This window comes from Bombina bombina, chromosome 12 (genome assembly GCF_027579735.1).
Source record: "Bombina bombina isolate aBomBom1 chromosome 12, aBomBom1.pri, whole genome shotgun sequence".
Classification (NCBI taxonomy): domain Eukaryota; kingdom Metazoa; phylum Chordata; class Amphibia; order Anura; family Bombinatoridae; genus Bombina; species Bombina bombina.
In genome coordinates this window covers 48,460,087-48,475,152 of record NC_069510.1, presented here as the reverse complement: position 1 = coordinate 48,475,152, position 15,066 = coordinate 48,460,087, and the positions used below count along the sequence as shown (strand labels likewise).

General features: G+C 36.1%; 1 protein-coding gene across 1 annotated transcript in view; it reads left to right on the top strand.

Annotated features, from left to right (window-relative positions):
- Positions 1–15,066, top strand: part of LRSAM1 (leucine rich repeat and sterile alpha motif containing 1) — a 93,675-nt gene that overhangs the window by 48,958 nt on the left and 29,651 nt on the right. Inside the window, 5 exon segments of the mRNA XM_053695849.1 lie at positions 519–563; positions 3,898–3,968; positions 7,175–7,274; positions 8,504–8,591; positions 11,023–11,097. Coding sequence (XP_053551824.1) covers positions 519–563; positions 3,898–3,968; positions 7,175–7,274; positions 8,504–8,591; positions 11,023–11,097 — 379 coding nt within the window.

Genomic DNA, 15,066 nt, shown 5'->3' with positions numbered 1-15,066 from the left:
CCTCAACATTTTTGTTTCAGGATTCAGACAAAGCACGCCGTTTTTAACAACTCCAATCTACTTCTCTTCATTTGCTTCATTCTCTTGGTATCTTGTTGAAAGAGCAGCAAGGCACTAGTGTGAGCTAGCTGAACACATCAGGTGAGCCAAAGACAAGAGCCACCAATCAGCAGCTATCTCTCAGTAGTGCTGCCAAGTTTACATAGCTATGTTTTTTTACACAAAAGATACCAAGAGAACAAAGGGAATTAAGATAATAAAAGTGATTATAGCGGAGAATGAGTCACAACACACGGTTGTGATGGGAGCTGGTACAAATCTGTTTGAATTCCACAATTTTCAAGTTGCAATGCGGCATCAAAACATTTTTTTCTGAAAGATAGTTTCACAAACTGTTTTTTTTTAATCAAAGCAAATGTGAGTTGCATTTGAAGTCTTCATTTTTTTTTTTTTAAATCTCATGATTTTAAATGTAAACTTAAAATATAAAGTGCTAACCCAAAGTCTTTACTTTGCAGACAGAAACAAAGTGCTTCTGTTCTGAAATCCCTGGAGGATGAGAGGTATGTGACAAACCCAAGGTTAAACTGATTTATAAGCTTTGTGCATGTTTGTATTTGTCTGTGAGTTCTTTATATGCTGTATATATATATATATATATATATATATATATATATATATATATATATATATATATATATATATCTTATAGCCCCCATGTATGTAATCCATTAGAATTCCCCTAAGAAGTTTGATGCACTGAATATTTGTAGGGTTTATAGTTTTGTATCAATTCCAGTTCATTTGAAAACACTGCAATAACCTCAAGCTATTCAAATACATTTATGATGCAATTATTATCGCTTTACTTTGTTTTACAATATGACACCAATATTATAATGCATTTGAAAACACCTTTACATGGTGTTCTATGGGGACTGTGTGTTCCCTGTAAATATATGCTTATATACTTATATATTTATGTGTTAATATGTGTATATACACACATTAACATATAAATATACAGGGAGTGCAGAATTATTAGGCAAATTAGTATTTTGACTACATCATCCTCTTTATGCATGTTGTCTTACTCCAAGCTGTATAGGCTCGAAAGCCTACTACCAATTAAGCATATTAGGTGATGTGCATCTCTGTAATGAGAAGGGGTGTGGTCTAATGACATCAACACCCTATATCAGGTGTGCATAATTATTAGGCAACTTCCTTTCCTTTGGCAAAATGGGTCAAAAGAAGGACTTGACAGGCTCAGAAAAGTCAAAAATAGTGAGATATCTTGCAGAGGGATGCAGCACTCTTAAAATTGCAAAGCTTCTGAAGCTTGATCATCGAACAATCAAGTGTTTCATTCAAAATAGTCAACAGGGTCGCAAGAAGCGTGTGGAAAAACCAAGGCGCAAAATAACTGCCCATGAACTGAGAAAAGTCAAGCGTGCAGCTGCCAAGATGCCACTTGCCACCAGTTTGGCCATATTTGAGAGCTGCAACATCACTGGAGTGCCCAAAAGCACAAGGTGTGCAATACTCAGAGACATGGCCAAGGTAAGAAAGGCTGAAAGACGACCACCACTGAACAAGACACACAAGCTGAAACGTCAAGACTGGGCCAAGAAATATCTCAAGACTGATTTTTCTAAGGTTTTATGGACTGATGAAATGAGAGTGAGTCTTGATGGGCCAGATGGATGGGCCCGTGGCTGGATTGGTAAAGGGCAGAGAGCTCCAGTCCGACTCAGACGCCAGCAAGGTGGAGGTGGAGTACTGGTTTGGGCTGGTATCATCAAAGATGAGCTTGTGGGGCCTTTTCGGGTTGAGGATGGAGTCAAGCTCAACTCCCAGTCCAACTGCCAGTTTCTGGAAGACACCTTCTTCAAGCAGTGGTACAGGAAGAAGTCTGCATCCTTCAAGAAAAACATGATTTTCATGCAGGACAATGCTCCATCACACGCGTCCAAGTACTCCACAGCGTGGCTGGCAAGAAAGGGTATAAAAGAAGAAAATCTAATGACATGGCCTCCTTGTTCACCTGATCTGAACCCCATTGAGAACCTGTGGTCCATCATCAAATGTGAGATTTACAAGGAGGGAAAACAGTACACCTCTCTGAACAGTGTCCGGGAGGCTGTGGTTGCTGCTGCACGCAATGTTGAACAGATCAAAACACTGACAGAATCCATGGATGGCAGGCTTTTGAGTGTCCTTGCAAAGAAAGGTGGCTATATTGGTCACTGATTTGTTTTTGTTTTGTTTTTGAATGTCAGAAATGTATATTTGTGAATGTTGAGATGTTATATTGGTTTTACTGGTAAAAATAAATAATTGAAATGGGTATATATTTGTTTTTTGTTAAGTTGCCTAATAATTATGCACAGTAATAGTCACCTGCACACACAGATATCCCCCTAAAATAGCTAAAACTAAAAACAAACTAAAAACTACTTCCAAAAATATTCAGCTTTGATATTAATGAGTTTTTTGGGTTCATTGAGAACATGGTTGTTGTTCAATAATAAAATTAATCCTCAAAAATACAACTTGCCTAATAATTCTGCACTCCCTGCATATGTATATAATCATGTACATATGTATTTATATTTGATGCCCATCGCTGCGCTCCTTACCCACTTTGCTGTGCTAGTTCTCATGCCGTGTGTCACGGCATCAGAACGAGGCTCCCATTGGAGCCTATAGAAGCGCTCTCTCTTCCATGCAATACAAATTGCTCCTCACTTGTAATACCAGCGCACATTTGCATGCGCTGGTATTACTAAGTTGAGCTTTCGCGGAAACTATATTTTGTGCTCAACTTGTAATCTAGCCCTTAACGTTTCCTCCCATGTTAAACACTCGGAAATGGCCACGGGAGACATTTTAGAGGTTTATTAACATATGTGGTATCGATTCATTAAACCTCCATTTGCAACTTTCACAAGTATTGTTTTAAACAATATGTATTTGTATTGTTTGTTAAAGGACTGTTGCCATTTTGGTGTGAACGGAAAACAAAATGGCGACTATTATGTAAAACACTTCTAATATCTTTTTTTTTTTACCCATAGCAGACAGTCCATGACCACACCTGAGATCAGTGCTGCCTGGTAGTTAAAGGGATAGTATACACTAATTTTCATATAACTGCATATAATAAACATTACTATAAAGAATAATAGGCACAGATGCTGATCTAAAAATCCAGTAGAAAACCTTTTAAAAACTTGCTTAGAAGCTCCCAGTTTAACACTTTTGATTAGGTTGACTGGGACACCCAGTGAAAGCAGACACTCCCCCCTCCCCTGCATATGAAAAGACCCTTTACACAAACAGGAGCAAGCTAGAGTAGGTATACATCAGTATACTTCTAAAACTTTGGGGCTTGGCTAGGAGTCTGAAAATCAGCACAATGTTTTTTTAAAAATAAGCAAAACTATAAATTAAAAACAAACAAATAAAAAAAAAAACCTGTATGGGCTATATAAATGGATCATCTACAAAAGATTTATGCAAAGATAAATCTAGTGTATAATGTCCCTTTAAAGTGGAGGCATTAAGGAAAAAAGCTGCTGATGAGGAATTAGAAACGTATATTCGGCTATTTTAGGCCAATCCGAATGCAAAGATGGCGGCTGCAAGTAACATTTGGCAAGCTGGATTTTGTCTTGTGAAAGTGCAACAGACTAAGATCTGGATTTGCACAGATCTTAGTGTGTTGTATTTTCACAAGAATATATCTGGCTCCGAAAATTGCCAAATATGGCTTTTGGCTGCCATCTTTGTCATTTGGATTGGCCCAATATAGCCAAATGCACATGTCTATAACATCTTATCACAGTAAGGTGTCTAAGAACACAAATGGAAATCATGACTTGTCTCTTTCAGAATAAGGATGGAACAGCTGATGGCAATAACACAGGAAGAGAATGACAACCTGCGGCGAAAGGAGGTGGCCTGTGAGTATAATGATTACGGGAAACTTTAAAGACAAATGTGGTATTCACTACTGTAAACTAATTGCTTCTTCATAAAGGGACATGAAACACATGGGTAAGCCAATAACAAGAATTATAAATATATATTTATTTATATATAAAATCAATACAAATATTTGCATAGGAAATTAGCACATCTAGGCAAGATTCCCCGCTTGCTTTTCCCCAGTAATACTCCATATACAATGTTACCAATGCACAGTAGAATTCTGGGTAAGATATGCAAATTAGATATGCAAATTCTCAAGATTTTTGCTTCAAATACTGTTTTAACACAGTGATCCTTTTAACAGGATTATTGCAGCAATACAGAGATCGATCACTCACTAGACAGTCTGTTTCGTTCTTTTTAGAACTCGTCAGTAGGGGATAGATTTCTGGTTGCTGCATTGGTAAAGCTATTTTCAGGATTAAATCAAAATTCATTAAAATTATGGGGGGGATAAAAAACTGAGATTAAAATCCTCCATGTCTCAAAATTAAATCAATACAAATATTTGCATAGGAAATTAGCACATCTAGGCAACATTCCCTGCTTGCTTTTCCCCAGAAATACTCCATATACAATGTTACCAATGCACAAGAGAATTCTGGGTAAGATATGCAAATTAGATATGCAAATTCTCATTTTTTTTGTTTCAAATACTGTTTTAACACAGCAATCCTTTTAACAGGATTATTGCAGCAATACAGAAATCACTCACTAGACAGCCTGAATTTGCATATCTAATTTGCATATCTTACCCAGAATTCTCTAGTGCATTGGTAACATTGTATATGGAGTATTTCTTGGGAAAAGCAATGGGGAATCTTGCCTAGATATGCTAATTTCCTATGGAAATATTTGTATTGATTTAATTTTGAGACATGGAGGATTTTAATCTCAGTTTTTTATCTCCCCCATAATTTTATTGAATTTTGATTTAACCCTGAAAATAGCTTTACCAATGCAGCAACCAGAAATCTATCTCCTACTGACGAGTTCTAAAAAGAACAAAACAGGCTGTCTAGTGAGTGATCTCTGTATTGCTGCAATAATCCTGTTAAAAGGAACGTGTTTTAAATTAAATTGCGCTAAAGCGTTTACTTTCAATGTGTAATATGCAAAGAGCCGCAATAAAAACCCTTTTGATAAATTGTTACATATAGTGCGGCGTTAGAGTGCTCAAGACACATGCATACTCTTAAGTCTACCTAGATATGCTCTTTAACAAAGGATACCCAAAGTACAAAGTAAATATAAGTAAAATACTTGAATATATTATTTCAGAAGGTTTGGCATCAATGTGCACTTCATGTTTATTTGTAACTAGTATTATTGTAAATCATTTACATTATTTTGTATTCATGTCTGTTTTTAAAATGAAAGTAAACATAGGCATAAATCTTACACTATGTGTATCAATATATATCACATATTGCAGAATTATGTAACATTTATCCGAGTTTATTCTCTCTCTGCCTCCCCTTTAAGAAATTGACAAAACTCTTTATCTTATAAAGATATCTCTTATGTTGTAATAAATTGTAATACATTAATAATTCAGACCTTTTGAAAGGACATAAAGTGCAATTGCAATATTGCTTGTAATCTCTGCAAATGGGTAAACACATAGTTAAAGTCACCTCTGGAGAGACATTTCACTTCCGTTCCAGAGCTGAACGCGGCTGGTGCGGCAATCTGGGGAGGCATACGTGTGTATCTGCCAATCACAAGTTCAGCTCAGGAATGGTAGTGTATTGAATCTCTAGAGCTGTCTTTATATTTTAACCCCTTTTTTTGCATTGTGGCCCTTTTTTTGCATTGTGGCTCTGGAGCTGACTTTAACCATAAGTTAACCTCTTTTTAAGGGTTTGAACATAATGGGGTCGATCAAAATCCTCTCGCACATCAAATGATTTATGTATTAAAATACTCTTACTCTTTAATGGTTAATTTTGTAGAACAATCATTAAATAAACATTTATACAGGATCGTGATCAGAGTCTCACAGAAGTTCTATAATATAATGCTTTAGCCCATTAGAACAATGAACTGTTGCACTATTATATCCCTTTAAGAAATATTGCTAGTGGAGCTCCTAATTATACTAAGCTGAACGCTAGGGTTCCACAACACGGAATTTGTAACCACTGATCCCTTAAAGGGACAGTAAACACATTGTAATTTCTGTTGTGTTGTTATAGAACAGTGATGGCTAACTATGGCACCCCAGGTGTTTTGAAACTGCATTTCCCATGATGCTTAGGCACTCTGCAGTCTAGTTCAGCATCTTGGGAAATGTAGTTCTGAAACATCAGGGGTGCCAAAGTTAGCGATCACTGCTATAGAATAAAATATCAGCCAAGTCTTTTAAAACTATTTAACATTCTTTTTACTGCAATTGTTTTATCAATAGCCAAACTCCACTCACCATTTGCCTTATTTGGAGGAGCCAATATGAGCTTTAGTCTGCGGACAACAAGGCTAACCCCAGCAAAAAAGTTAATATAAAATACTTTGTTTGGCTTTTGTTATCAGTTAAATCCAGTTAGTGAAAGATATGTAGTAGGGTTAGCCTTGATCAGTCAGCAGGTACTTTTTATGTTCTGAGAAGTAGAATTTGCTCAATTTTCAAAACTAAATTACATGAAATGGGGCAAAAGAAATAATAAAAATATATTGCTAAGAAGATTTGTTACATTTAACTAAACATTTTATTTAAAAATCTCAAGGTGTTTACTGTCCCTTTTAAAGGGACATGAAACCCAAACTTTTTATTTCATGATTTAGGTAGAACATACAATTTTAAACAACTTTCCAATTTACTTCTATTATCTAATTCATTTCATTCTCTTGGTATCATTTGTTGAAGGAGCAGCAATGCACTACTGGTTTCTAACTGAACACATGGGTAAACCAATGACAATCGGTATATATATGTAGCCACCAATCAGCAGCTAGAACCTAGGCTCTTTGCTGCTGCTAAACTTTCCTAGATAAACCTTTCAGCAAAGGATGACAAAAGAAGGAAGCAAATTAAATAGAAATAAATTGGAAAGTTGTTTGAAATTGTATGTCCTGTCTAAATCATGACTGTCTAATTATGACTTTACTGGCCCTTTAAGCTCCTCGGAAAAAAATGGTGCGCTGTTTTTCATATATCGTTTTTCTTTTATTTAACCAGCGGCCATGCAGCAAATGTTGGCAGAAAGTTGCAAGAACAAAATCCTGCAAATGGCTTACGAGACTCGGCGTCAGGAGATGGTTCTCCAGACATGTTCCAGGTGAGAGCATTTTTATGGAGACACGTGAGCTTGAGGGGCGTTAGAAGGAAGCGACTGATGATTTACGATAGTTTATTTCCCCATTACATGTAACATATTAACAAGCAAGTAACTGTGACTTTATTTAATTATGTTAAATCATGTGTAGATCATTAAACTGAAAATCACTTTGACATTGATGTGCTGAGGTATTGATTAACGAGACGTTGTTCTCATCTTTTCTTTAACCTTCCGCCGTATAAAAAACAAATGCCCCAGTGTTCAGTTTACCAGACTTGTGGAAGCTTGTCCCGCTCCTGGAAATAGATTCATGGGAGTTTCCCCTATCAGCCAATGAGCACTAATACAGCAGTATCAGTTGAGCACAAACATGCATATCCTGCAAATTTCATTTTCAGTTTGAATTAGAGCATTTTACAAATGCAATAATAAAATGCTGTAATTCATTATAATAATGTCAGTGTTCTTTTGTTACTGCGCTTAACACTATAAATAGTTAAAGGGACAGGAAACCACAAAAATGTATTTCATGGTTTGGTTAGAGCATACAATTTTAAACAACTTTCCAATTTACTTCTATCATCAAATTTGCTTCATTATCTTGTTATCTTTTGTTGAAGGAGCAGCCTTACATTACCAGCAGCTGGCTGAACACATCTAGTTAACCAATCACAAGAGACAAATGTGTGCAGGCACCAATCAGAAACTAGCTCCCACTAGTGTATGATGTGTGCGTATTCTTTTTCAACAAGGGATACCAAGAGAACAAAGTTCATTTGAAAATAGAAGCACATTTTAAAGTGTCTTAAAATGATGTGCTTTATCTTAATCATGCAAGTTTAATTTTGATTTTCCTATCGCTTAAAACTCCCAAACAGGGCACAGCTGATGAGCCAATCAGGAGTGGGATACGCACATAGGCACCAATCACCTGCTGTATCCTGCAGCATCTTTTTAGCCCTTACACAGGAGCTTATTTTTGCATAAACTTTTAAACTGCTATACTAAATTGTTTTTTATTTAAAAGATGTTTTACTGTCATTTTTAAAAATATCTATGATCACATTTTTTTTTTTAGTAAAATGTTAATTTTATTGGTAATAATGTCCTATTTGGGATTTACAGGGTTGACAAATATTTAGAATTGTGTAATGTGATATAAGAATGAATTTGCCACACAAACCATTTATAGCCCGAAGACCACATACATCTCATATTCATTTTTACAGTTTGGCAGAGATGGACCAGAAATTACAGCAAATCCAAGCATGGCAGCAACTGGATCAGAGTAAAGCGATTAGTCAAATCTTGCAAGAGGTGAGCAGTTCTCCATATAGCATTTGCCTCTGGTTAGGTCCATCCACTTGTACAAACATACATCAGTACTATACAGGGTTCACCTAGGTCTGTAAATACTTAGGCAAACAAAGGGTAGGGAACAGCAGCCAAACAATTAGGCACAGGAGCCAGGAGGCAGCCACTTCATCCACATCAATGAAACTCCAAAAGAAAGGGCGCTCCAGCCTTGGCAATTTGATATAAAAGAGCTTTATTGTGCCATGGTCCACAAAAAAAACCCCACAACGTTTCAGACCTACATTTGGTCCTTAGTCATGACTAAGGACCTAATGTAGGTCTGAAACGTTGTTTATTGTGCCATGGTCCACAAAAAACCCCCACAACGTTTCAGACCTACATTAGGTCCTTAGTCATGACTAAGGACCTAATGTAGGTCTGAAACGTTGTTGGGTTTTTTTGTGGACCATGGCACAATAAAGGTCTTTTATATCAAATTGCCAAGGCAGGAGCACCCTTTATTTTGGAGGTCTGTCAATACTTTAGCCTTAATAAAGTTACACACATACTTATCAGATACAGAAGAAGAGACCCTGTAGGCCCAGTGTGCCTATAGGGAAATAGCTGCACCTCACTGACGAGGCCCACACTAGGCCAAAACATAGGTCTGGGGTTTGCCTTGTCTGTCATACAGAGAGGGATTGGCTGGTATTCTGGGGATGGACTTTACTATTTAGTCAGGACCAGACTAATATACTGCATATGGCACAGTACACAGAGAAGCCTTTTGAATCTTTAAATTAATTTCTACACACCCTAAATGCGTAATGAGTAAGGACATTCAATACAAAACATCACCTGTTTTGCGTAATTGTTTTCTTTAAAATAATTTTTATGAAATAAGATTGTTGTGAGGTTTGCCTTCAAGTTGGTATTGTAGTACATGCAGCTACCTGCTGCCCCGCGTACACTCACAATTTGAGAGGTGCAGTGCTGAATCCCATGGTGGAATTTATATGCCATATTATACCCATCCTAGAATGGTTTGCATATCTAAGCCAGGGTCCATCCATGCCAACAAGACGACCAATGATCCTAAAAAGGGTCTTTGGGAAAAAACATAAAGAATACAAGTATAGTCAATAACAGTGGTGTTAGAAATATTCTTAGAACAAAATATGTCTTAAAATGTTATATAGTCATCCGTTGCACAATGTAAAAGAAATCTATTGTGCACAAATATTCATGATGATATAGTATACAAAGTTACTTTTTGATACAAGATGCATACTCTTCAATCTGACATCCCTTCCTTTGTTGTCGTCACACACATCCGCCCCCTTGTCTGACATCACTCAGAAGGGGGGCGTGTCTAAACAGTTCAGATTGCCATATAGCACAATCCTACGATGACTGTAGTATTAAAGCAGCCTTGTACGAGACTTCTCTCCTCTGCTTGTCAGAGTTCCCCAGGAAAGGCCAGTGCCGCATGATTCTGCACAGTTACTGGAGGAGGTGCTAAACAGACAAAGCTGGATATTTTTAGGCGGTTCTATGTATCTCTTTTACTGTTCTTATTATTTTACAAATAAAACAGTTTCTCAGTAGACCTCATATTACTTAGTGTAGCTGAAGCTTCAGTGAGTCAAGCATTTCAGGTAGTTAGTTAGGGAGGGAGAGGAAAACAATAGCTCAGAGATTAGAGTATAGTACGTAGGTATACATATTCAGTGAAACACCCTGCATGGTTTTTCTCATTTTTATGAGAGTTAGCTGCCAAATAGGTAATGCATGTCAATTGCAAATTTGATCTACACTTAATGCTTTATTTAAATATCCTATATTTATTTTGGTGTATAATGTCCCTTTAATATACCTTCCTAAACAGGGTGGTTGTGTCCTGATTAAAAAAAGACTCCTGCAGGCTGAGAGTAACTAATGTCTTCCCATGCCTCTGCAGTGATATATACTGTAGCCTTTACTCCCCATAAGTGCAAGGCAAATTATTCACCCAAATGCAAAAAAAACAAATCATACCAAGGGAAAATGGAGTCATTATAAGCCAGGTTCCAGTTCTGAGGACACACTGAAACAAACATGATGATGCTAAAAACAGAATTCCTACATTTCCCACATTTTGCAGGGTAGCCCCAGTTTAGTAGCATTGTTTTGCTGCTCTTCCCTATAAGTATTCCAGTTTCACAAAGTAAAACCTGAGACCAACTAAAACCCTTCTGAAATTGTCCAGCCACTCCCCTGGAATGCTATGTTTACACACCAGGAGCTGAGCCAATCATAACCCGGTCCCCAGGCAATTAAGCCCACCCCTGAGGTACTACGCCTCCTCACTTATCCTCCCTTTCTCGAATATCAGTCTCAAAAATTTTTGACGTCTACTTTACACCTTCTTCCAACAGAAAATATTGTTGAATGTTTACCTTTTCTTTTCCAGTCCGAAATCCAGAAAGCTGCATTTGAGGCCCTGCAACTAAAGAAAGACTTGATGCATCGACAGATCAGGGAGCAGGTGCGTCTAAAAACCACGAGTAGCATATGGGGAACCTGCATGTAAACAAAAAGGTTATTAATGTGTCCCATAGTTCTAACACTTAGGAAATTACAAATTGCTGATCCCCGGTATCAAAGTAGCACAAAAGTCTTTACTTTAATAATATAATTAGGGTGTATCAAGTCTGGTACTGTCATATATATATATTTATTTTTTAATAACGCTAAATATTTGAATGTTGCATTCAGACAATGCTGAACTTTTTATTCAAATGTTACACTCAGTATTTAAATAATAACATTCATTATATAAAAACATTTAAACGGTACAATACATTTTAAGAGAAAAATTAGTTCTACTATTGGAATATCAAGAAACAGACGTTGGGCTACCCCGCATTTATTTATTTTTTAACTCTACTATTTTATGAAAAAAAAATATATGGCAAGGTTAAATCTGTAGCTTGAAAAATCCAAAATCCAGCGATCCTCAAAGCCGTCAAATTGTAGAATTGTATTAATAAGATAACAGGGTCAATACAATCCAGCACAATACCTACTTGGTGGCACTTCTGTCATACATGAATACATTTCTATATAAATCTAGCCTTAGTATTGCACAAAATAATCCTGCTAGAGTAGTATGTCACATCTAGCCAGTGTCATAGCCTTAAAGGGACAGTAAAGTCATATTAGACATTCATGATTTAGACAGAGCATACAATTTTAAACAAAAATTTCAATTTACCTCTATTATTTATTTTGCTTACTTCTCTTGTTATCCTTTGCTGAAAGGTTTATCTAGGTAAGCTCAGGAGCTGCAAAGAACCTAGGTTCTAGCTGCTGATTGGTGGCTGCATATATATATATATATATATATATATATATATATACCGATTGTCATTGGCTCACCCATGTGTTGAGTTAGAAACAAGTAGTGCTTTGCAGCTCCTTCAACAAATGATACCAAGAGAATGAAACAAATTTGATCATAGAAGTAAACTGGAAAGTTGTTTAAAATTGTATGTTCTACCTAAATTATGAAATAAAAAAATTGGATTTCATGTCCCTTTAAATGTGGCACAATTAAGTATTGTTATCTACTCTACCTTGCTCCACAAGCACCAACTTATTTATTTATTTATTTATTTATAAAATATTTTACCAGGAAGGATACATTGAGATTTCTCTCGTTTTCAAGTTTTTGAGAATGTATTCTCTTCAGTGCAGGAGCTTGCTGTTCCTTTTAAGACATATGAGCTTCAGCTGGAGTGTAGGGGTAGTTGCGTTGCCATATGGAGTAAATATATAATAAACCACCTTAGTACACACAAATCTACACAAGAGGGAAATTAAGAAAAAAAAAACTTCATTGCATTTCCATTTCCAGCTTTTCTGCTTTGACTTGCATTATATCTCAGACGCCTCCCTACGCTTGGCTTTGCATTTGTGATTTATTTCCCTGCATTTTGCCATCATTATTTTCAAGAGGAATTCCGCACTCATCTGGACTGACTAGCACAATTTTTAAAATGATTTGCCTTTTGTAATGATGGGCTTTGTAATAATGTTATCTTCCTGCCATTGGGATAATTTAGTGGGTTACCATATTTCTTTAGCATTAAGAAGGTGTACATTACACCATTTCAATGTGTTCCACAAGGTAATTATAAACCACTATGATTAGATATACGAAAATTGTTAAAAAAAAAAATAGTATATTAAATTAAAATTTAGTATTTTAATGCAAGCGAGAGTTAAGTGATGGTAAATTTCAGACTATAAGAATGTTGCAATGAAAAATATATTAGTTTGCAAGTAAAACCAATCAGCCAATAGAATGCGAGCTCAATCCTATTGGCTGATTGGATCAGCCAATAGGATTGAAGCTCAATCCTATTGGCTGATTGCATCAGCCAATAGGATTTTTTCACCTTTAATTCCGATTGGCTGATAGAATTCTATCAGCCAATCGGAATTCAAGAGACGCCATCATGGATGACGTCATTTAAAGGAACCTTCATTCTGCAAGAAGACGTCGATTGAAGAGGATGCTTTGCGTCTGATGTCTTGAAGATGGAGCCGCTCCTTGCCAGATGGATGAAGATAGAAGATGCCGTCTGGATGAAGACTTCTGCCGGTTTGGATGAAGACTTCGGCCGCTTGGATGAAGACTTCTGCCGGCTTCGATGAGGACTTTTGCCGCTTCGTTGAGGATGGATGTCAGGTCTTCAAAAACTGTAAGTGGATCTTTGGGGGTTAGTGTTAAGATTTTTTAAGTGTTTATTGGGTGGGTTTTATTTTTAGATTAGGGGTTTGGGCACTTGAAAAAGAGCTAAATGCCCTTTTAAGGGCAATGGGGAGCTTAGGTTTTTTTAGTTAGGATTTTATTTGGGGGGGTTGGTTGTGTGGGTGGTGGGTTTTACTGTTGGGTGGTTGTTTGCATTTTTTTTACAGGTAAAAGAGCTGATTTCTTTGGGGCAATGCCCCACAAAAGGCCCTTTTAAGGGCTATTGGTAGTTTAGTTTAGGCTAGGGTTTTTTTTTTATTTTGGGGGGACTTTTTTATTTTGATAGGGCTATTAGATTAGGTGTATTTAGTTTAAATATCTGTAATTTGTTTTTTATTTTGTGTAATTTAGTGTGTTTTTTTTTGTAATGTAGTTAATTGTATTTATTTTATGTAATTGATTTAATTGTAGTGTAAGGTTAGGTGTTAGTGTAACTCAAGTTAGGTTTTATTTTACAGGTAAATTTGTATTTATTTTAGCTAGGTAGTTAGTAAATAGTTAATAACCATTTACTAACTAGTCTACCTAGTTAAAATAAATACAAACTTGCCTGTGAAATAAAAATAAAACCTAAGCTAGATACAATGTAACTATTAGTTATATTGTAACTAGCTTAGGGTTTATTTTACAGGTAAGCATTTAGTTTTAAATAGGAATTATTTAGTTAGTGTGGGTTGACGGTTTAGGTGTTTGTTAATACTTTGTGCGGGATGTTATTTTTTTTGTTATTCTTGGTACGGGCGGTTACATGTTTTTATTTTTATTTCTTGCGGGTGGTTACATGTTTTTATTTTTATTTCTTGCGGGTGGTTACATGTTTTTATGTTTATTTCTTGCGGGCGGTTACATGTTTTTATTTCTTGCGGGTGGTTACATGTTTTTATTTTTATTTCTTGCGGGCGGTTACATGTTTTTATTTTTATTTCTTGCGGGTGGTTACATGTTTTTCTGTTTATTTCTTGCGGGCGATTACATGTTTTTATTTCTTGCGGGTGGTTACATGTTTTTATGTTTATTTCTTGCGGGCGATTACATGTTTTTATGTTTATTTCTTGCGGGCGGTTACATGTTTTTATTTTTATTTCTTGCGGGCGGTTACATGTTTTTATTTTTATTTCTTGCGGGCGCTTACATGTTTTTATATTTATTTCTTGCGGGCGGTTACATGTTTTTATTTCTTGCGGGCGGTTACATGTTTTTATTTTTATTTCTTGCGGGCGGTTACATGTTTTTATTTTTATTTCTTGCGGGCGGTTACATGTTTTTATTTTTATTTCTTGCGGGCGGTTACATGTTTTTATTTTTACTTCTTGCGGGCGGTTACATGTTTTTATTTTTATTTCTTGCGGGCGATTACATGTTTTTATTTTTATTTCTTGCGGGCGATTACATGTTTTTATTTCTTGCGGGCGGTTACATGTTTTTATTTTTATTTCTTGCGGGCGGTTACATGTTTTTATTTTTATTTCTTGCGGGCGGTTACATTTTTTTATTTCTTGCGGGCGGTTACATGTTTTTATTTCTTGCGGGCGGTTACATGTTTTTATTTCTTGCGGGCGGTTACATGTTTTTATTTCTTGCGGGCGGTTACATGTTTTTATTTCTTGCGGGCGGTTACATGTTTTTATTTTTATTTCTTGCGGGCGGTTACATGTTTTTATTTTTATTTCTTGCGGGCGGTTACATGTTTTTATTTTT